The sequence below is a fragment of the Wyeomyia smithii genome, chromosome 1 (assembly GCF_029784165.1).
Source record: "Wyeomyia smithii strain HCP4-BCI-WySm-NY-G18 chromosome 1, ASM2978416v1, whole genome shotgun sequence".
NCBI lineage: Eukaryota > Metazoa > Arthropoda > Insecta > Diptera > Culicidae > Wyeomyia > Wyeomyia smithii.
This window is the reverse complement of record NC_073694.1, coordinates 174,523,277-174,547,578: the sequence shown is the minus strand read 5'-3', so window position 1 is coordinate 174,547,578 and position 24,302 is coordinate 174,523,277. Positions and strand designations below refer to the sequence as shown.

General features: G+C 37.0%; 1 protein-coding gene across 1 annotated transcript in view; it reads right to left on the bottom strand.

Annotated features, from left to right (window-relative positions):
- Positions 1 to 6,716: 6,716 nt before the first annotated feature.
- LOC129721792 (serine protease grass-like) overlaps positions 6,717 to 24,302 on the bottom strand; it is a 30,445-nt gene continuing 12,859 nt past the window's right edge. Inside the window, exon 3 of the mRNA XM_055674777.1 lies at positions 6,717 to 7,157. Coding sequence (XP_055530752.1) covers positions 6,766 to 7,157 — 392 coding nt within the window. The 3' untranslated portion in view covers positions 6,717 to 6,765. The remainder of the gene's footprint in view (positions 7,158 to 24,302) is intronic.

Below are 24,302 nucleotides of genomic sequence, written 5' to 3'. Positions count from 1 at the left end.
CTGCCGATTTGCAAGGACCAATGCAAGATACCTTGGACAATTTGTCTGCTTGGGCTTTACAGCTAGGTATCGAATTCTCTCCGGAGAAGACTGAGATAGTAGTTTTTTCTAGGAAGCATGAACCTGCTCAGCTTCAAACACAATTAATGGGTAAAACGATTTCTCAGGTTTTGGTACACAAATATCTTGGTGTCTGGTTCGACTCTAAAGGCACCTGGGGTTGTCACGTGAGGTATCTGATGAAAAAATGTCAACAAAGAGTGAATTTTCTTCGTACAATAACCGGACAATGGTGGGGAGCCCATCCAGGAGACCTTATAAGGCTTTACCAAACAACGATATTGTCTGTTATTGAATACGGGTGTTTCTGCTTCCGCTCCGCAGCAAACACACATTTGATCAAACTGGAGCGAATACAATATCGTTGTTTGCGTATCGCCTTAGGTTGCATGCAGTCGACCCATACGATGAGTTTGGAGGTTTTAGCTGGAGTACTACCATTGAAAAACCGCGTCTGGAGCCTGTCTTCTCGTATTCTTATCAAATGTGAGGTTTTGAACCGTCCTGTGATTGAAAATTTTGAAAGGTTAATCGAACTTAATTCTCAAACCCGTTTTATGACATTGTATTTCAATCACATGTCCCAAAATATTAACCCTTCTTCGAATATTCCAAATCGTGTCGACTTATCAAATACTTCTGATTCTACTGTGTTTTTCGATACATCCATGATAGAAGAAACTCGTGGAATCCCGGATCATTTACGCGTGCAGCAGATCCCTAAAATTTTTTCCAATAAATATCGAAACATCAACTGCGACAATATGTACTACACTGACGGATCACTTCTTGATGGGTCCACTGGCTTCGGTATCTTCAATAACAATTTAACCGTCTCCCATAAGCTCGATAATCCTGCTTCTGTTTACGTCGCAGAATTAGCTGCAATTCAGTACACCCTAGGGATTATCGAAAAAATGCCCACGGACCATTATTTCATCTTTACGGACAGTCTCAGTTCCATTGAGGCTCTCCGATCGATGAAAGATGTTAAGCACTCTCCGTATTTCCTGGGGAAAATACGGGAACATCTGAGTGCTTTATCCGAAAAATCTACTCAGATTACCTTAGCGTGGGTCCCTTCTCACTGCTCGATACCGGGTAATGAGAAAGCGGACTCTTTGGCTAAGGTGGGCGCAACAAACGGTGATATTTATGAAAGACCAATTGCCTTTAATGAATTTTTCGCACTTGTACGTCAGAATACGATCATCAGTTGGCGAAATGCTTGGACCAGAGGGGAATTGGGAAGGTGGTTACATTCCATAATCCCCAAAGTATCGACGAACCCGTGGTTCAAGGGGTTGGATGTAGGTCGGGATTTCATTTGCGTGATGTCCCGGCTTATGTCCAATCACTATAGATTTGACGCGCTCCTCCGTCGTGTTGGGCTCGGGGAAAGTGGTATCTGTGCCTGTGGTGAAGGTTATCACGACATAGAGCATGTGGTTTGGTCATGCCCTGTACACCGTGACGCCAGGTCTAAATTAATAGCTTCCCTGCAGGCCGAGGGTAGACAGCCGGCTGTTCCTGTTCGTGATGTCTTGGCGAGCCGTGACCTATCCTACATGTCCCTTATATACGTTTTCCTGAAATCCATCCACGCCCCAGTCTAGTCCCGTTCCCCTCCGTCTACACCCAACAAAACGACAAGAATACGTTTGAACCTTAAGCACAAAACCAGCAACCAGACCCCGCACAATAGAACCAGGACCCAAGGACTACGAGCCTCTGTCCCAACTCACGACATCGTGGCTCAGCAGAACGAATCCATACATGCCATTCGACGATTATCAGACGACCATTGAACAACAAAACACTGATTGGAAATCCCATGCTAGTTTTAAGTTAGACTTAATTCCAGCTCGTAGTCGGCAGCGAGGATAAAAAATTTGCTTTAGTTTTTAAGTCATCAGATATAATTGGCGCCGTTAAACATTAAATTGTATTTGTGCCGTGTCAAATAAATGTTATGTGAAGAAAAAAAGGTCTTCGTCTATTTGAATATTCCTCTCAGTAAAACAGTTTTCTCAACATCTTCGTACTTCATCGGCACATTTGCGAAGTCCAACAATTGGAATACCTGTAAATAATTACAATACATGTTATGTTTCGTAGGTCAATCAGTATTACGTATGTAGTTTATACCCTGAATTCTTCTAAAGGCTCCGTCCATTTCTGCAAGTAGTGTTTTGTTGCTCGATAAACTTCCAGGACCATGGCTTCCAACTTGGCGAGTGTTGCTTTGATTGTCCGAGGTAAACACTTAGCACTGATTCGTTCATCGAGAGAATCATGTACTTCATTAATTGTTCGCAGTATTTTTACTGCGGTGTTGTCCTCCCTCTCAATAGATTTAAACTTCTCACTGAATAGCGAGATTAGAGAGTGCGTCAACAGCTCCAATCTGATCGCGGCCGTGGTGGGTTGCGTGAGCTGGGCATCCAACACCAACAACGTTGGAGGTGAATATTTTATTTAACACCTCAAAAATATTTTTCTCCCCACGTCTGTTGATACCACCAAAGTTAGTATTCGTGTTGTCTCCGCTGAAAGCTACCAATTTTACTTGCAAATTGTACTTCTTAGGGCATCTTCAGCGGTGGTCCAAATCGTTGTTTTAATCTATTTTTTTCGGAACAAACTCAAATTCATCGCTGCAACGGTGGTGTAAATTTTGTTTTATACCAGATCTAAATTGAAAAAATTGGAACTGGTATACGTTTTGGACTATTTTTGTCACTTTTTGGAACAAGAAATAGATCGTTCTAAAACCCTTTGTACGCTACCAATAGGTGGGTAAAATGTCATATTTTAATTGAATACCTCATTTTTAGCTTTTTCCATATAAACGTTTTGCGAGTGTTGGGAAATAAACAAAACAAAGATTTTTCATGACAATTCACAATATGTTTTTGTGGTTTTTCTGAAGAAGAAAAAGAACAGGTTTGTCGTTTTTGGCTTCAAGGAAACCGACTAGCAAAAGGGGGAATTCTGGAAGACCATAACCGCAGGTTCAACTACTTGGTTTGCAACCATCAGCCACCAGGATGACAAATATGTTGGCCATTCGTTAATCGCCTTAATTGTAGTGGGACTAGAGGCGACCTCAAGAGGCCAGAAAAATGTTCCTCGAAGACACTGAACTGAAAACGTTCACCATGCGGACTTGTTTCAATATCCTCAAAACCAAATCCAAGTTTTAAGAACTGCAAGATTTTGAAAGATTGATGAGACGAAAACGGAAGATGAACATCTTCGCGGTCAAATAATTTTCGCTATCCTCCGAAGCCCTACTTGTAGCAGAAATTTTTCGATCATACTAGTCTATCCTGAGAAATGTCACTGACGCTTGGGTCAAACCGTCAAATATATAAAGTTTTGAGAATATAAAGTGTCTTGCCAAAGTAATCGTTTAATGTGCGTTAAAAAGATCCAATTTCCGTCTGTTTAATATTGAGTGCTTTTCATTATAACGAGTTTCATATACTGATAACATGGGGTATAGAATTGTTGACAGTGTGACAGATGTCAGCGGTTCTAAAACAACGAGATATACAACACCGGTGCGGAGAACGAAAAGTTGGTCTATATTAGCTGGTTTTATTCAGGTTTCGCTGGTGTAAATCTAGTATAAAGTTGTTTCAAAAATAGACCACCGCTGAAGATGCCCTTAGTCACATTTCCGATAACTCCAGCAAGTGTACGAACTGTTTCATTGGACACTTCATAAAGATCCAGAATCCGCACTTGGATGCTACCTTTCGATAAGTCAAAATACTGTACGACGACTGGAAATAGTTTTATGTTCCCGTGATTGTTCCCATTCGTCAATTGAGTGCGATGAAAATACTCCGGAGATGATGACCTCGGTTTTTGTACGAGCACAGATTTCTTAGTGGTTTCTGAGTGACGACTCAGCGATGGAAATGTCATTATTACATGCTCGCAAAACTTTAGTCAACAATGAGTCAAACCAAATTGACACGGAAAAAATAATTCAACAAAATTGAGTGTCACATGAAAATCAGGACAAATGCTAAAAATGAAAAACAAATCCGGACACCCAAATGGGAGCTCGAAATCAAGACATGTCCTACTAAATCAGGACGGATGGTATCACTTCCAAAACAAGAATTAATTCCACATTTAGCTTGAAGCTAAATGAGGCTTAAGACCAAACTTAATCCAAACTGATCTATGAGCTTAGTTTGAAATTTATTCAAATAAGCCAATGTATATTTTTGGCAGATATCCATTTTTTTGAAAAAAAAAAAACGTATTCACGTGGACATCATCATTACCCCCCTCCCCCACCCTCCTTCCGTGGACAAGCGTTTGCACACCCCCTGTCCACGTGGAATGAGGATGGCCCCTTATTAAAAACGAAAAAAATACTACCATAAATGAATTGTATAAAATGATAAATTGTGGTTAATTTCCTGAACATGAATGAAATGTTTAAAATTGAAAAAAATTGAATGCGATAGAATCTTTTTTCGACTAAATTAACGCCGGTAACTCAAAACAGTGCAAGATTACCGATTACGTTCGCAGAATCCAATAATGGTTGCAATTTTATGTTCCACTGCTTACTCGTGATAAGAATTTGCTATGAAAACGTTAAAACGCTTGTGACGCAGTATCAAGCCGAATAAGTAGAACAGCAGAATGGCAATTTAGGTAGCGAATAGACGTGTCTTTTGTTTCTCCGTTTTATGTGTTGTACGAAATGATAATCTTTTTTGCGATTTGCGAATTCGTTTCCATTGTTAACACTTCCGTATTGAGATAGTAAAATACTGATAAATTGTGGCTGGATTGCCAACAATTATAGAAATGTGTAGAGTATCGTACGCCTTCGGCAGGTATTTGCATTAGACTACTACTGCGAAGGGATTCAATACCACCAGCGGAAACATACCGCACGGAAACCGCATCTTTTCCGATAACACTGCCTAAATGACCTGCAAAAAAACCGAACCGTAAACTACAGTTTAAGCCGGTCATACGGCAGTCTGTAATCAGATCAAATCCGTGCAAACCACTGATCATGCGAAACCGAGCCGCCAATTGGGTTTTACACTGCCACAAACCATATTTCTCGCCAGGTTCGGCACTCGGATAACGCAACTTAAAGCCTTCACAAAATGGTTCAGCGCTATGCATTTATTAGCTAGAGCATATCATCATCATCAACAACATCATCACCAACGTTGTGCCGTCATCTACGGGCAATCACGACGAACTGCCGGATAGTAGTCAGTAGTGCGGCAGTGATGGACCTTTAGCCACATCGATCACGCTGTGCGATTCACGCTCACCTGAAAGTGGAGAAAAACAGAGCCTTCTAATTAACCAATCAACCTGGCTATTCTCTGCCATGGCAGCCGCAAATCAAGAACCGTAACCATAGCTGGCCGACTCCTCTGAAGCCGCCGGCAAGCGGACGTGTAACGAAAAGGCGAACAGGAGGAGACATGAAGGAGGGGAGGATTAACCTATCAATAACTAGCGGGTTTATTGTCGGTACTCATGGATGCCTCCCGAAACTTGCCCAAAGTGAAACGCGAAACTGCACAGCGCTGCCAACCGACAGGTCAACACTATCAGCAGGTATGGCAACACTTACCGACAACAAAAGGCTTTGATCTTAGAATTATTGTTATCATCGCATAACGAAAGGCAAAGAATTCTCCCGCAACAATGAGGAAGCACGCGCGCTTTGCTGGGAACTTTAACCCGAAATTAAGGTCTAGAAAATAAAAGACCTCACTATTCGGATGCTTCAATCGGCCAGCCGAGGAGGGTTCGATTGGCTCAATGGGTCGAGTTGTGTTATTAATTGATACTGTGATTAAAGCTTCCCGGCTCGACCTCGCCGTCTCAACTTTTGAGCGATTCGGAAAAGCGATGATACACGGAGATAGGGAACACAAAAAAAAACCTTCGACCGACGAGCCGACGATCGATAATAACTGTTATTATTTTGAACTTTGTTACTATTATAACGCTCATCATCGCTCAATCAAAATAGGCAAAAAATGGCAGCAGTCTAATAGAGTCATATCGGCACCGATGATGATGTTCCCCTCTCGAATCGGAAGGGGAAACAAACCGACTGGAGTAATGAGCGAGATGGAGAGAATTGAAAACTGATTGAGATCTGCCAACAGTGGGATTTTTTTTCGGGTTCGGTTCATCTTTTGACCGCACACCCACCCATGAATGAAACATAAAATCATACTGCCTAATGTGTGTTTTAATAAATCGTCCTCTGGCGGCACGTTTGCTAATGACCGTTGTTGGGTTGCATCATTGATTGCCGGAAGGAAAACCGAAAAAAAGAAGAGATTGATTTCCTATATGTTTAAATGAAACAATGTTCTTTTGGGAAAACTAAAAAAACGCAGTTTTTTCATAGAGAAAAACTGTGAAAACAATCGAATGAAGCACCATTTTATCTGAAGTGTTGCGCTATACTTAATTTAAGTTTTGGCGGGCATTATTTACGTCAACGGCGTAGAGAGTTGTAAATTTATAAAATGACAAAATCATTTTTTCAAAAATATAATCGGGATCTGGACGTGGAAACGCGTGCTACTTTCATAGTTTTTGTTTTGTTGATGCGAACTGTTAAAGAGAAATCTAAACCATCAGATGTTCATACATATTTATTTATCGAATAAAAAATCTCAAACCGTCTTATGGAATTTGATTACTCTTCACCGTGTCATGGATCCACTTGATATACTTGGATATATCGACATAGATGAAAGGCGTATACGGGTCGGAGTCCAGTATACCAATCGACAGCATCGCCACCTGGTACACTCGGTGGTGATACTCGACTTCCAGTGCCGAACCAGCGCCGCCACCCATTTCGATGGTACGGTTGGGGTAGCTCCTTGCGCATGATTGGCCATCGTTCAGATTGATTTTGTTACCAATCAGTGACCGGCATTCGTTTAGCTCGACATAATACATCCAGTGCTGTTGGGGGCGCGGGAATGTCGTCCAGAGGGTGTTGTAGACGTTCGGTTCGTTGACGTCTCCGAATTCGAACTTGAATAGCGGCAAACAGATGGGTTTAATTGCTGGAAAAGAATAAAAATTAAAATATAATGTTATTTATACCAATTTTGTCTTGAATTTATCACAACTCTGATTCATTTCCAGCTGAATTTCATCAGAACAGCAAGGTGTAAAAATATATAATTGTTCACAAAGGGTAGGTGTAACAATTTTGTATACAGTCACTCCACAATTGTGGGTCAGGCACAATTGCGTCGTTGCGGGATAGAGTTCTTTATGTGCCATCGAGCAGATTTTTCAGAAGCAATTTTCAGAAAATCTTCAACCAAATTCTGTTCAATAAGTTCCCTAAAAATATGTTCTGAAATTTAGGGCGTGAAAAGATTTAACATGGGAATCCGTGAAATTTGAATTTTGGTGGCATATTATTTGTTTTTATGATACCAATTACCAACGTACATAGATTCCGTCTATGTACTTGACGAAAATACTTAACACGGAAAAAACTTACAAAGATCACAATGATTTTATACACAGACAAACAGACGTACCACGAAATTTATTTTTGTGGATCAAAATAGCGGTCAATTCAAATGAGTTTCAGTTGTGCGAAACATTTCCGCCGCAACGGTGGTGGCGCTGATGTACTTTTTCCTTTGAACTCAGTTGACATTTGTCGCGCGCCATGCTGCCAAAACAGTAGAAAGGCTGAAAGTTTATGTTATGTTTATGTTCAGTAGGTGTCGTACAAGTTAGTCGGAACCACAATCTTCTTAGAATTTTGTATGAAGTAGTAAGTCTGTTTATCTGTATTTTATATAGATTTCACTGGAATCCTGGAATTGTTTCGAAACAGTTTGGTCTATGTACACTAGGGTGGGGCGAAGTGATCAATTAGGAGCCATCCTCATGTTTGCATCACCCCGGCAAACTGCAGCAACGGCTACTGTGATCGAATCACGATGAATATTTTCGCTGTCGAACAGATTTGATGACGGACGGGCTTTTCCCGTCTGGCGTTCATCAGGTCATTTCAAAAGAAACTGATGATTGTCTCAATTGACAAAGACAATGACGCATATTTCGACATTTTCCTTTCCTTCAACGTGTCATTTGAATTTAGCACCGCATCACATCATTTGATTATAATTTTCTTACACCGCAAGGCGCAGTTTGAACGGTAATGGCATCAAATGAATACGCCACGCAAGTTCCGATTAATATTTCGCAGATTATTTTTGCTGTTGATCACTGGCGATCCGTAGCCACTTCGGGTTGTGGAGCTGGTATTGGTGTCCACCGTTGCATATCGTCATAATTTTTTAAGTCCTTCTTTACTCTATATTTATGAAATTATGGTATTGGTGTCCACCGTTGCATATCGTCATAATTTTTTAAGTCCTTCTTTACTCTATATTTATGAAATCTCGGTCAGCGCTCATTGTAATTTTGTGATTTTCAATTGACAATAGCTAGGTGATACAGACGATGTTAATCTCCGCTTTCAATTGAAAGTTAGGGAGCTTATATACATAGAGAGAAGATTTGGCGCTCTTCGTTATGGGAACTGTCACACCAGAACGAATATTAGCTACGCAAAATCATGCAGCTCACCCGTAAAGAATTGCAAATCATATATTTCCTTTTCAACAGAAATGTCCGCAGCTGCTCGAAAAACTGGAAAAATCTGCTAGATATTAAAAGAAAACTACCCGTAACTATGAAACTATGGATAAACTGCAAATATCTGCGAATGAATAAAAACTTGCACATGGACGCTAATAATCTGCGTTTTGTAGACAAATCTGCACATCTGTTATCCCCTTTTCAAGCCCTTAAGCTGTCAGTATCAAAGCAAGCGCATTCGAGTAGTTTTTGACTCTGTGCTTGATAGTGAAACAATTTTTTTTCAATTATAAACAACGGGCACAATGTCACTATAACCTGATAATTGTGTATTGAAAATGACTGTTAGGTTCTGGTGTTACAACTTGTTACACAGGAGGAGATGGATCGGTAAGTTAATGGATGATACCTTATCCAGCTTATTAATAAAAACATCACGGTTGTCTTTTTTTTTCAAATGAATCAAAAAACTACTCGAAATGTCTTAAATGACTTTTCGCCCATAGAGTTCTCCAGGCGCGTTTGTATTAGTGCGATGTATTCGATTTTTCTTTGTTAGCTGTAAGAATTTTTTGTCACCTGTGAGAACTGTCATCTAAAAGAGAGAATAAAAAACTACCGAGTTTGAAAAATTTCAATATACAGTGTAAAGCGGACCGTGTCGTAGTGTTCGTGTGTTTTCGCTTGAAGAACTCTATATACCACATGGGCATAGGTGAATGATCAACGCGTCCCAGAAACATCAATATTATCTGTGTGCGTGTTATCGGTTTCTCCCGTTTGACAATACATTCCTGTAGTTGCTATTGTCAAGCTCGTATTTAACGGCTCATGCACATTACACACACAGACACACACACGCATACACACATACATACACACATACACACTAGGGTGGGACAAAAAATAAATGTTAGCTCCCATGCACTTTTTTTGTTCCTTATGGATCCCATAACAACTGTGTAACTTTTCAGATCGATCGGTGAAACGCCCGATTTGCTCCCGATTTTTAAAGTTTCCAAACGATTTTATATGGGAAAATCTGCTTTTTTAATACTTATTCTCTAGAGATGTCAACTTGGCTCTTAAAAATATATCAATACATGATATTTGTAGGGAATTTTCCTAGGAAAAACTCTTCTGAAGACCGTAAGGCGCTACGATGCTTGTAGAAACAGCTATTCACCCCAAACTGATTGAATGTCTGACGAACGGCTCACCATTGAAATTTTCCAGCAACACTGCTACAGCATGCTGCTATAAGGCAATCCACGGATGACGTTTCTTCGCTTGTACGTTTGTTATTGTTGCTGTTTTTCAAGCTGCAACATCAAAACACGACCAGAACCGAAATCTTTTAATGTCGGCAATAATATCAAAAGTGATTTTTTATTGTTGTATTTAGGATTGGCACTCGCGATACTAGAGCTACCGATCGGATAACATTTGTTTTTCACGCTTCTGGATCCCGATTGCATTCAAGTTGCGACCGATCGAACATACATAAAGCTGTCAAAAGTTGAAAACAGACTGAAATCAGCTGATCGCAACTGTCTCGTGGATTGCCTTATTGCGGACTTGCTCAAGTATGAGGAATAATTTCGCGTGGAATTAAATTTCAAAGTGTGATTTTTGCTCATAGTATATCAAAGTTTCGATTTTTTTGACCGATGAAAAAAATGCACGCTAGTTCATGAAATTTTTCGATACCAAAAAATTTTTTTTTTATACCAAATGTCTGAGAACTGCAGAAAACGTTAAAATCTGGTGTTATCTAAAAAAGGGAAAAATCGACCTACTGGGGCTCAGAAATTTTTGAGCTGGGAATGAATCTCATTTCACTTTCCCTATTCTCAATTTCATTCCACTGTCGATTTCACTGCACGGAAGTAATTTTGTCACTTCACTTGAGATGGAATCGGGAATAGGTCTAAAAAAGTGTAGTGAGCGTCCTCCGTGAAGTGACTCCCGTAATAAGCACCAGTATTAATTTGACACAGCAGAGACTTATCAAACGAGTTTTGATTGGAAGCATTTTATAAAATCTTAGGTTAAGAAATTCGTCAAGGGAATCAAAGTTTTCTGCAGTTTCTGTGGTACCAAATCAACACTCTGTATGAATAAAGTTTGGATTCTTAGTTGAAAGATCAGCTTGGTATTAATATTATTAGAACGCAAAAGATAAAAAATATAAAGTAAGATTCTGATTTAATTGTTTCAAATTTTTTCTTTAGTTGAACTTGATCCTGAAGGAAAGAAAATTTACAGAAATAGGGATGTCATAGAATAGTGAGCTAATGTTTATGATTGGAAAATCGAGCTGAAATTAAGTTAAAACTGGGACAAATGTTTTCAAAAATTTAATTATCACGATAGTTTTTTTTTAAATTTTGATTCAATGTTTTTTTATAATATTTCCATTAAATTCATTTTTCCAATATTGGTGAAAATTTGTATCGAATTGTGATTTTTCTCAAAATCAAGTTCGTCTCTTCATGGAACTAAGTAAAACTCAATATGTTGTTCACTGCCGCTTTATATTTTGTGGATTTCCCATTGTTGCTGTTTTTATTCTAATGATAATTACACAAATTTCACCGTAAAGAGCAATTCAACAAATATTGACACAAAATATTAACAGCATCGAAAGACCCCATTTTTTTTTCTTCTTTTTTTATATTAGAGAGAAGTATTTATGATAAATATTAGTAAATAATAAGTATGTGTGTCCAATCACAAATGGTGACTTCTCAACACTGTTAGAAATTTGTAATTTAAATCGTTAGGATTTGTTTGCTTCCGCAATTAGGACTTATCATTCGTAGGGATTTAAGCCTACTTGTCAGAAAAGGGGAAGTAAACTTACAACTAACTTAATTGCTAACTTATTGGCTATAAAGAGAGCTTATCGTAGCAATTGAGGATTGCAACGATTTTTGTCGAAAATTGTTAATAATTTTGTTTGACATAGCTTCTAATGGTTCAACACCAGTGAGTCTATGTAATTCGAGTGTTCCAAACCAAGGAGGACGCTTCAAAACCATCTTCAGAATTTTATTCTGAATCCTTTGAAGCGTTTTCTTCCTTGTTGAACAGCAACTTGACCAGATCGGTACAGCATAAAGCATTGCTGGTCTAAAAATTTGTTTGTAAATCAAAAGTTTGTTCTTTAAACAAAGTTTAGAATTCCTGTTAATGAGAGGATATAAACATCTCGTATATTTGATGCACTTGGCTTGTATACTCTGAATGTGCTCTTTGAAAATAAGTTTTTTATCATAAATTAGTCCCAAGTACTTAACCTTGTCGGACCAACTTAAAATAACCCCATTCATCTTGACAACGTGATTATTGTTTGGCTTGAGGAAAGAAGCCCTAGGCTTATGAGCATGAGCATTAGCATGATTGACCGCCCGCGGTTGCTACTCCGTTATCGCCAGATCAGCTGTAGTTACACAGAGAACCAACAGATGATGTTTGGGACTAACATTCATCCTCAATGTGTAAAAACTGGTGACCTTAATCTTTTTATTAGGCAATACCGGCGCCGGCCGCATCCGGATGCAGGTCAATGAAGGAGTTTGTATAGGAATATGTTGACGTGATACTCGCTTAATCGGAAGCCGAGAACACCTCTGCACTTCCACGAGAAATCACTGGGATGTTGGAGAAAAGGGCAGGGTTTTCAGTAGGGTTCGTTCTGGTAAACGATGCGCTGAGTTTAAGTACCGGGTTCATAATAACAAAATCGCGCGTACGAGTTTATTATATCTTCCACGGAAATCATAACGCGATCATTTCTTTTTGATGATGTAGCACCGCAAAATTGAAGCGCACACAAAGTCCGGTATCCTTATTATGACTTATTTAAACTGATCCGAATATTCGTACATCATTAAAACTATAACGCGTTGAAAATCTATCTGTGAAAAATTCGAAGGTATCGATGCGAAGTTTCTAGATCAAATCGAATAGTGACGTTTCTCGTATGATGTTCGTCTGTTCTTATAAAACGAATTTCTGATTTGAGACGTTTTTAGAGCAGAAAGCCAATAGAATGCCGGGCCACGCACAGGTGTGCGTGGTGTATATGATTGTAATGAAAAATATTATACTACAAGATGTGGACGATTTAAACCGACGTATAGGGTTGCGGCCACTCCAAATGTGTATGATTTAGTCGAAAGAAATTCGAGAGTTATTATATTTTCATTTCTGAAACCGAGCTACGCAAACGCAACACATATAACTTTTAAATATCATGCGAACGAGTTCGTAAATATTATGACTACCGTAAAACACCTACTGAGTATAAAAATTGGCAGAGTTACATGCGTTCAAAGCCTAAAAACTGAAAATAAAATGCAAATATGCATATTAAGCAAAGTTCGGTCAAGTATTTTTTCACACAAGGGATACGAACAAAGGATGAGTACGCGTTATTTATAAAAACGTCGTAGAGTCGTGTGAAAATGTAACTGTGTAAAAAAACACCTCTTTGTAGTCTGTTGTCACTCTTGTTACTTAGTGTTTTACGCGAAAACCGTGTAAAAAAACCGCGTTATTTATAAAAAAAGACGTATAAAAACTGCGTTACTAGGAAGACCGTCATAAAAAAACGTGTAAAATAAAATCGTATAAAAAAATTTTACTGTACGAACAAAGTTTATTTATAAAAAGCCAAACCCGTCAAAATCCAAATATAGTAGACAAGAACTCATGTCAAGTCCACTTACAAGTTTTAACATGATCAAATGAAAAAATATGAATATTCGACAATTGTTCAAAAGCTAGAGAAATCATGAATTGCAATAAACAAGAAAACAAATATATGTTCTCTATACCCGCGCGCGACAAATTATTGTTTCACTATATACTTAAACTATCGCTATATAAGTAAAGCGGATTATCCAACTAACAAAATTAAATGTGTTCGTAGGCATTTCCTCATCTCTTTCATTAGCAGTTTTATTGGTTAATTTGTCTACCCGCCGGCGAACGGCGGTAGCGCTGCGAGCGTGTCTAGTTTTACTTCACTGTTGGTATTTTTTTTGTGGCTAGTCCAGCTGATCTCAAAACAAATCGAAAATATAACGATACTTATCCTGCCTAGAGCGATTCGGTGATTCGCTTCTTCACTATTCAGGTTTAACAGGAGAGCTCGAACTGTTTCATTTCACTAATTACACCATTTAATTTCGTCGGAAAGAGCTTCTAGGGCCAAAAATTTTTACATAGAAGCAGTACGCGCAGTTTGCCTTCAGCTCTTCCTTCCTAATTGAACTTATCTCTAGGATTGTAGGTTATTCTTTTCACTTTCACTATTTATCAACACCATGCACACACATATTAAAAAAAAGCTAAATAAAAAGCTACCGGTGGCGTAGCGCCATGCCAGTTTTCACTATTGGCATGCTCCTGAACCGTGTGAAATAACACTTCAATTATTCGCACACTAACATCCTTTATGTAAACCTCCGCAAGCTTACAAAGAATTCCAAAAAAATTCACGGTAATTTACACAGGATTCAACAGCATTTCATTGTTTACATTACTCTGATATCCCGGCACTATAGAGGCAAACATGATCCCGTTTATTTGGATGATTCACGTTACAATTTCTAAATTTAAGCAAAAATTTGCACGCGGAAACTATTTTACGTTCGCTCGCGGTCGCAGGTTGCTTCCTGAGGAAAGAAGCCCTAGGCTTATGCGGAAAAATTATCATTTGAGTTTTAGAAGCATTGGGAGAGATTTTCCACTTTTGCAAGTAGGAAGAAAAAATATCTAAACTTTTCTGCAATCGACTGCATATGACACGAAGACTTTTTCCTTTTACGGAAATGCTTGTGTCATCGCAGAACAATGACTTTGTGCATCCTGGAGGCAAATCAGAAAGATCTAAAGTGAATATGTTGTACAGGACTGGACCCAAGACTGAACCTTGAGGTACACCTGCTCTGACAGGAAATCTATCAGATTTTGAATTCTGATAGACAACCTGCAGAGTTCGATCAGTAAGATAATTTTTCAAAATTTTGATTAGGAAAATTGGAAAATTAAAAGTTTGCAATTTCGCAATCAAACCTTTATGCCAAACACTGTCGAATGCTTTTTCTATGTCTAAAAGAGCAGCTCCAGTGGAATAACCTTCAGATTTGTTAGCTCGTATCATATTAGTAACTCTGAGCAATTGATGAGTTGTGGAATGCCCATGGCGAAATCCAAACTGTTCATTTGCAAAAATTGAATTTTCGTGGATGTGTGACATCATTCGGTTAAGAATAATTCTCTCAAACAGTTTACTTATTGAAGAAAGCAAACTGATTGGTCGGTAACTTGAAACTTCAGCTGGATTCATATCCGGCTTTAAAATTGGAGTAATTTTTGCATTTTTCCATAATTTGGGAAAATATGCAGTTTTGAAGCAGCAATTGAAAATTTTCACTAAAAATTCCATTGTGCTCTCAGGGAGATGTTTGATTAGTATATTAAAGATTCCATCGTCACCAGGTGCTTTCATATTTTTGAAATTTTCAATAATTGATTTAATCTCATTCAAGTTAGTTTCAATTATTTCTGCGGGTAAAAAATTCTGGGAAGAAATTAAATCAAATTGACGTGTGACTTCATTTTCAATTGGACTCACAAAATTCAAATTTGAGTTATGAACACTCTCAAACTGCTGAGCAAGTCTTTGAGCCTTTTGTTCATTGGATACAAGAAAACGTTCACCATCATTTAAAACTGGAATAGGCTTTGAAGGTTTCTTAAGAATCTTCGACAGCTTCCAAAAAGGTTTAGAATATGGTTTCAATTTTGCAACTACAGTCTCAAAATTTTGATTTCTCAGAAGAGTAAATCTATGTTTAATCTCTTTCTGTAAATCTTTATAAATAGTTTTAAAAACAGGGTCACGAGAACGTTGATATTGACGTCTGCGGACATTTTTCAAACGAATTAGAAGTTGAAGATTTTCGTCAATTATTGGTGAATCAAATTTCACTTGAGCCTTTGGAACAGAATAATTCCTGGCATCAACAATTGCACATTTTAATGCTACCAAAGCGGAATCAATATTCACTTCGTTTTGCAAATCAAGCTCATTATTGAAATTTCTTTCAATATGAGTTTTGTATCTTTCCCAGTTAGCCTTGTTATAATTAAAAACAGAGCTCATAGGGTTCAAAACTGATTCATGTGATAAAGAAAAAGTGCATGTGATCAAATCACTACATACATGACTTTGATCTGTTAGCACCAAATCAATTGTTGAAGGGTTTCTTACAGAAGAAAAGCATGTAGGACTTTTCGGAGTCAAAATAGAATAGTATCCTGAAGAACAATCATTGAATAAAATTTTGCCATTGGAATTACTTTGAGAATTATTCCATGAACGATGTTTAGCGTTAAAATCGCCGATAATAAAAAAATTTCCAACGATTTCTGGTGAGTTTTTGTAAATCACCTTTAAAATAATTTTTGTGCTCGCGTGTGCATTGAAATGGTAAATATGCTGCGGCAATAAATAAAATCCCAAGTTCAGTTTGTACTCTAATTCCCAAAGTTTCAATAACTTTCGTCTCAAGATGGGGAAGAGCACGATGTTTGATTCGGCGATGAATAACAATTGCAACTCCACCGCCGGAACCCTGAATCCTATCATTAGGTTTCAAAAATGTTTCTGTAATAATTGCAATATGCACATTATTTACTGTTAAAAAATTAAAAAGCTCATTCTCATTGGCCTTCAATGAGCGAGCATTCCAATTTAATATTTTAATTATTTTATTTATACTAGGCGGTATAATGTTCGAACTACCTGTAACCTGTGCATAAGTTGAACGGGTATGCAAAGGAGTAGGTAAACTATGCGTCACTGGTACGCTTGGAGAATTTTGTTTTGAAGTTTGTTTTGAATTTTGTTTACCTTGCCTTGCTAAACGGGCTGGGCATTGATAAAAATTCGACATATGGTTGCCGTTACAATTCGCACAGCGAAAATTTTTACTCTCTTTCACAGGACATGTGTCCTTTTTGTGAGAAAAGTCTCCACAAATGAGGCATTTTTGGTCCATGTTACAAAACTTTGAACCATGGCCATAACGTTGGCAAACACGGCATTGGGTGATATGCTTTTCACCTCCGCTAAACTTTCGATATAATTCCCATTTTAAACGCACGTTATATAAAGCATGTGCTTTTTCAAAAAATTTTAAGTTATTAACCTCACTGCGGTTAAAATGAATTAAATAATTTGCAAGGGAAATTCCAGTTCGCTGACTGTTTTCGCCTCGTGATTTTTGTTTCATCAGAATTACTTGGGTAGGGGCTATACCAAGTAATTCTGTCAAAGTAATTTTGATCTCATCAACGGTTTGATCGTTGGTGAGACCTTTCAATACGACCTTGAACGGCTTGGCGCTCTTCGTATCATATGTAAAAAATTTATACATCTTTTCAGTTAAATACTGAATAAGACGATTCCAATCTTTCAATGTTTGGGCCAGTAAACGGCATTCGCCTCTTCGGCAAATTTGATGAGTAACTTTGACGTCGGAGAGAAACGTAGAAAGTTCTCTTTTAAAAATATTAAATTCAGAAGCAACAGTTACCACAATAGGTGGAACTTTCTCCTTTTTTACAGAAATTTCACTTTGAATAGTTTTACTTTCGAACATTCCAATTTCGCCAGCTTCTTGCTCAGGCAGAATATCATATAAATTTTCACTGCATAAGCTAGTTTCAGAAAGAGATGCCTCTCTTTTCCTCCCCGTAGCGATGCGTGGTTTCTTTTTTCGTCCTGCCATTTCAGGTGATACGAAAAAAGTTCAAAAATAATATCAAATTGCAAGTATTGAGAAAGAAAGAAATAGGTAGTCTTGAGAAAGACTGATGTAAGTTAACTTCCAGGTAATCTTTAAAAGACACACTGACAAAACACAAACTTTGAAGCTATAGGCAGTCAAAGACCAGTCCACAAGCAACCGAAAATACGTCTGATCTGTCGGGCAGCTCAAGACGCACTGAAGGACCCTATATTTAAAATCATCTAAACTGAACCCATCACTGTACTTACCGAAGCGATTTTCACAGTCACTTGGGTGTCTCACGGTCACCCAAATAATCACTAAGTGCGTGTAACATTCATAAATTTATGTCTAACTCATGATATACTTTCGGCTGAGCAATCACAAAAATTTAGAACGACTTATTCTATACTATCCGACGTTTCTTCACTGGTCAGTGACATCTTCAGGGGAAACTGCGGGGATTTATTACATGTTTGTAGGCTTTTAGCATAGTTTTACAAATAGTTGTAGTCTAGCTGATTGTCTGTGGTTATTGTGTCTGTGACTTACATATTATTTGTTCGTTCCTTGTCAAGATGCTTTTTAAAGCTTATCGTCAACACTGATTGGGGCGATTTTGGGTACATTCTATAGTTTTGGTGGTTACAAAATTTTTTTAATATAAAATTATTTTCGACAAACCAATATTTTAATTTGGCTTACAACTCTGTTTGCTGTGGACCTATTGCGATGGCTGATGGGAAAAATTTATGTCTAAACTCGTGAGAAAACTGTGCGAATACACGCAAAACTTTGTGCTTGAACAATTGTTGCGTTTTTTCAATTCGTCTAAAGTGTTGTTCTAATTTCGCATAAACATTGTAATAGCGCAATTCGTTTAGAGTGTTGTTCTAATTTCGCATAAACATTATAATACCGCAAATTTCATCTAGGGAACTTACTACTAACTAAATTTTACAGTTAGAACTGATTAAAGTTAGTTAGTGAAACTGACTGATACAAGTGGGACGATTATTGAGTATAATTGTCATTATCGTTAATTTTTTATTAGATATTTGTGGCGATGGTGACTCAATATCTTCTTTTTTTTAATCTTTCAATCGAAAATAAATCTATATTAGGGTTTTGTTAGTCTTGCGAAAGTTGCTTGAAAACATTAGTATATGAATGAGCCAACGCTTAGCTAACTATAGAAGCTTTATAAACATCGAAAAGAGTAGCGGCTTTAGGTTGCTTCCTTGTGGTACCCTAGTGACCAAACAAAAAAAAAACGGGTCTGGTTATTTTCGATGAATATCAATCTCTGCAATAACACCATCGCTTTTTTCCCATATAACCGGGTCCCAGTCTAATACACACACACACACACACACACACACACACACACACACACACACACACACACACACACACACACACACACTATCACCACCAATGAATCTGGGAGACGTTCGTAAACTATGTGAAAATATCTGGCACTTGTATATCTTGTTCTTTTTCATCTTTGATAACAGGTATGCTCAAAATTTAAGCTAGAACTGATTCAAAGTGGAGTAAGTTCACACTACACAATTTACTTCCGACATTGAACAACGGTATGTTGTTCTCATGCTTCTCGCAAAGCCTTATCCATTCCTTGCGTACTTTGGGATCTTTTGGATATCGACTTAGGTGATGATCCAAATGGAATTTCTTGCTACATCCATATTTGTACGCTTTGCACTTCATTTTGAATGCTCACTTGAATATTTCAGATAATAACAGGGTGAAACAGGTGAAATCATATATATACCATAAATCAACAACGCAAGCCTGATGATAAATTTCAACGCACTAGAGATTTTCATATTCAACCAATTGCTGCGTATCCAACATCTCATTGGTTTGCGGTTCCCCTGACAGATATGACAGAAGTCCAGCAAAAGTTTTGCTTAACTTGAAATGGTTGCAGGAATCATTCTCTACTCTCACATTCGAAAGAGATAGCATGATGTCATCCCTTTGATTTCCACTGCTAACCTGTGTGAAATGTAACCCTGGTTTACTATAGTACTGAAAATTAACTTTGGCACTAACGTATGACGAAAAACCTAAATTAATCCACCTAGTGGTCAGACTCAGCCTTTTTCATTCAAACTTATTATTTGTAAAAATAAATTTACATGAATGCTTAAATCCAATAAAGGTATATTCACTCATTGGGTTCTAAAATATTGATGTTGTAGTTGAAGTATAAAATTTAAAATTTGACGTAATGTTAGTGCTTAAGAAATAGCGAAATAAAAGAAATGACTCTTAATTTCGAACAATTTAATCACGAGTGATACCAGGAACGTTCAAATAGGATGATACCACATTTAAATCATGTTGAGGCCATATAAAGCAGGTATAGTTTTAAATAGTCTTTGAATTACTTTTCGTTCCATAACTTTTGAACCACATATTAAATTGTTATGAAGTTTGTTATTTGTAAGTTTGAGAGATGACTCGTTCGTGAATGAAATTCAATAGGGTCTTATGGGGCAACTAGACCTTTCATTTGCAATTAATTTCATTGAAATCGGTTCAGCCATCTGAAGAAAATAGAGTGAGATTGGGAGAGCGTAACACACACACACACACATACAGAAAATGCTCGGCTCGTCGAACTGACTCGATTGATATACGATATTCGGCCCTTTTGAGCACTTTTATACCTTTAGTTTTTGTAGTGATTGCTATACCTTTCTAAGAGAAAGGCAAAAAGAAATGACTTTTAATATCGAACAATTTCATCACGAGCGATACCGGGAACGTTCAAATAGCACGAATTTTTTTTCCGTGTTGGGTATTTTATCACTGCGACCAATTTTTTGATCTTTTGTGACAAAATAAATAGTACGATACCACATTTAAATTATTTTGAGCCCATATATATCGATCAAAGCAGGTATAGTTTTATATAGTCTTTGAATTTTTTTTTCGTTCCATAACTTTTGAACTACATATCAAGTTGTTATGAAGTTTGTTATTTGTAAGTTTGAGGGATAACTCGTTCGTATGACACTAGTTATGTTCAAATAAGTCGTGTAATCTTTGAAATATTAGACTTTCGTTGTTATTACAATTTAATACATAACGGTTGCTTAAGTTCGATTATAATCGAATGAAATGGGAACGTATAGAGCAGCCGAATTATGAAACCACTTGATCAATCACAACTCATCAGTTAACCCTTAACTAGCCCGTTCATCTTATATCAATATTGTTCAAATCGGTTGTGTAGTTTCGGAGATAATGATGTTTTGTGATTTTCACATTTCGATACATTACAGACGAAGTTACAGTCTGATTACATTGAAATTCAATAGGGTGTTATGAGGCAGCTGGAACTCTCTTTGGCACTAATTTAATGAAAATCGGTTCAACCATCTAAGAGAAAAGTGAGTGAGTTTATGTAGTCTTCTGAATATGTTTCTTTTCATAGCTGGATTTCACATTTTTAAACATAACAGGCAAAGTAATAATCTGTTTGCAAAAAAAATCAATAGGGTCTTGTGGGGCGTCAAGACCTTCCATATGACACTGATTTTATGAAAATCGGTCCAGCCATCTCTGATAAACATGAGTGAGATTAAATAGTCTCCAGAACACGCTTCTTTCCATAACTTCTGAAATACAAGTTCAATCTTCATGAAATTCGTAATTTAAGGGTTTTCTAGGTAGCCCGTTTTTTTGAGACCAATTTTGTTCAAATCGGTTGTGTAGTTTCTGAGATATTGATGTTTCATGATTTTCACATTTTTAAACATAACCTCTAAACTAAAAATCCGATTACAATGAAATTCAATAGGGTCTTATGTGGCAACACGACCTTTCATTTGCAATTAATTTCATGAAAATCGGTCCAGCCATCTCTGAGAAAAGTGAGTGAGAATAAAAATCTGCACATACACACACACACACACACACATACAGAAAATGCTCAGCTCGTCGAACTGAGTCGAGTGATATATGCCATTCGGCCCTTTGGAGCACTTTTATACTTTCGGTTTTGCAAGTGATTGCTATACCTTTCTAGGAGAAAGGCAATAATGATAAAATATAAAATTTCAGATCCTACATTGAAAAAAAAAAAAAATTTTAAAAAACAAAGAGTGTTTTTAAAATTATCGGTTATTTCAGATTTTTTTCAAATTAGGATTTTTAGATAGACAATTCAGTTGCCTAAAACTCTTCAGAACAAACCATAGTGCAAACTCTTAAAGAAAAACCTAAATTAATCCACCTAGCGGTCAGACTCAGCCTTTCTCATTCAAACTTATTATTTTCAAAAATAGATTTACATAAATGCTTAAATCCAATAAATGTTTATCCACTCTTTGGGTTCTAAAATATTGATGTTGTAATTAAAGTATAAAATATGAAATTTGACGTAATGTTAGAACTTAAGAAATAGCGAAATAAAAGCAATGACTCTTAATTTCGAATAATTTAATCACGAGCGATGCCGGGAACGTTCAGATAGTACGATACCACATTTAAATCATGTTGAGGCCATATATATTGATCGAAGCAGGTAAAGTGTTGAATAGTCTTTGAATTTCTGTTCTTTCTAAAACTTTTAAACAGCATATCAAATTGTTATGAAGTTTGTTATTTGTAAGTTTGAGAGATGACTCATTTGTATGACACTAGTTATGTTCAAATAAGTCGTGTAGTACTTGAGATAATAGACTTTCGTTGTTTTACAAATTAAAACATAACGCTTGCTTAAGCTTGATTACAATCAAATGAAACGGTAACGTATGGGGCAGCCAAACTTTGAAACCACGTGTTCAATCATAATTCATCAGTTAACCCTTAACTAGCCCGTTCATCTGATATCAATATTGTTCAAATCGGTTGTGTAGTTTCTAAGATAATGAAGTTTCGTGATTTTCACATTTCGATACATTACAGACGAAGTTACAGTCCGATTACTGCAAAATTCAATAGGGAGTTATGAGGTAGGTAGACCTTTCATTGAATACTAACTCTGTGGAAATCGGGTCAACCATCTCTGAGAAATATGAGTGAGTCCAAGTAAGTTGTCTTGGAATATGTTTCTTTTCATAGCTGGATTTCACATTTTTAAACATAACAGGCAAAGTAATAATCCGTTTGAAAAAAAAATCATTAGGGTCTTATGGGGCAACAAGACCTTTCATATGACACTAATTCTATAAAAATCGGGCCAGCCATCTCTGAGAAACATGAGTGAGATTAAATAGTCTACAGAACACGTTTCTTTCCATAACTCCTGAACCACATGTTCAATCTTCATAAAATTCAAAAGTTAAGGGTTTTTATGGTAGCCCGTTCATTTGAAACTAATTTTAATCAAATCAGATGTGTGGTTTCTGAGATAATGATGTTTCGTGATTTTTACACTTTGATACATAACCTCTTAACTAGAAATCAGATTACAATAAAATTCAATAGGGTCTTATAGGGCAACTAGACCTTTCGTTTGCAATTAATTTCATTGAAATCTGTTCGGTCAGACCATCTCTGTGAATAGTGAGTGCGAAAAAAGGTGCACATACACACGTACACACCCACACACAAACATATACACCTATACATGCTTATATGCAGAAAATGCTCGATTCGTTTAACTGAGTCGAGTAGTATATGACATTCGGCCATTTGGATCACTTTTCTACCTTTTAATTAGCCAGTGATCGTTAGGAGGAAGTCAATATGTTAACTTTCATTATGTGATTTCACATTTTCATGAACAACGGACAAAGTTACAATCCGATTGCAATGAAATTCAATAGCAACCTATGGGGCAACTAGACCTTTCATTTGACACTAATTTTGTGAAAATCGGTTCAGCCATCTCTGAGAAAAATGAGTTAGTTTAACAACCTCAGGATAACTTTTCTTTACATAACTTTTGAACCATATGTTCAATCATTACGAAATTCAAAAGTTAAAGGTTTTGGAGACAGCCCGATTATTTGAAACCAATTTTATTAAAATCGGTTGTGTGGTTTCTGAGATATTGATGTTTCGTGATTTTTACATTTTGATACATAACCTCTAAACTAAAAATCCGATTACAATGAAATTCAATAGCAACCTATGGCGCAACTAGACCTTTCATTTGCAATTAATTTTATGAAAATCGGTCCAGCCATCTCTAAGAAAAATGAGTGAGAAAAAAAAGTTGCACATACATACACACACACACACACACACACACACACACACACACACACATACACACATACATACATACATACAGAAAATGCTCTGTTCGTCGAAAGAAGTCGAGTGGTATATGACATTCGGCCATTGGGACCACTTTTATACCTTTGGTTTTTCCAGTGATTGCTATACCTTTCTAGGAGAAAGGCAAAAAGTTCTAACAAAAACTGTTTCGTGTACTGTGTACCCAACAGCAAAAAAACTGCAAAAATCATACTTAATTAATTCATATCTCTATGGTTGCTCCACGGATTTTCAACCCTTAGGTATCAATGAACTCGGAATGAATTCTAGTTTAATGGAAATATATAAACCTAAAAGAAACAACATATTAGGCAAAGTTCTAAGCGTTGCAAGAATGCCCATTTTGACACACACTCCTAAAATTCGGAATATTTCCGGTGTCCGTTAGTACCGTCGAATTTCTTAGTAATTTTCGGAAACTAGAATAGTTTTTCAGTAAAATGAAACCGGTTTCATCAAAATTGATTCATTTTTCGTGAAGTTCTGACTATTTAAAAATTGACAAAA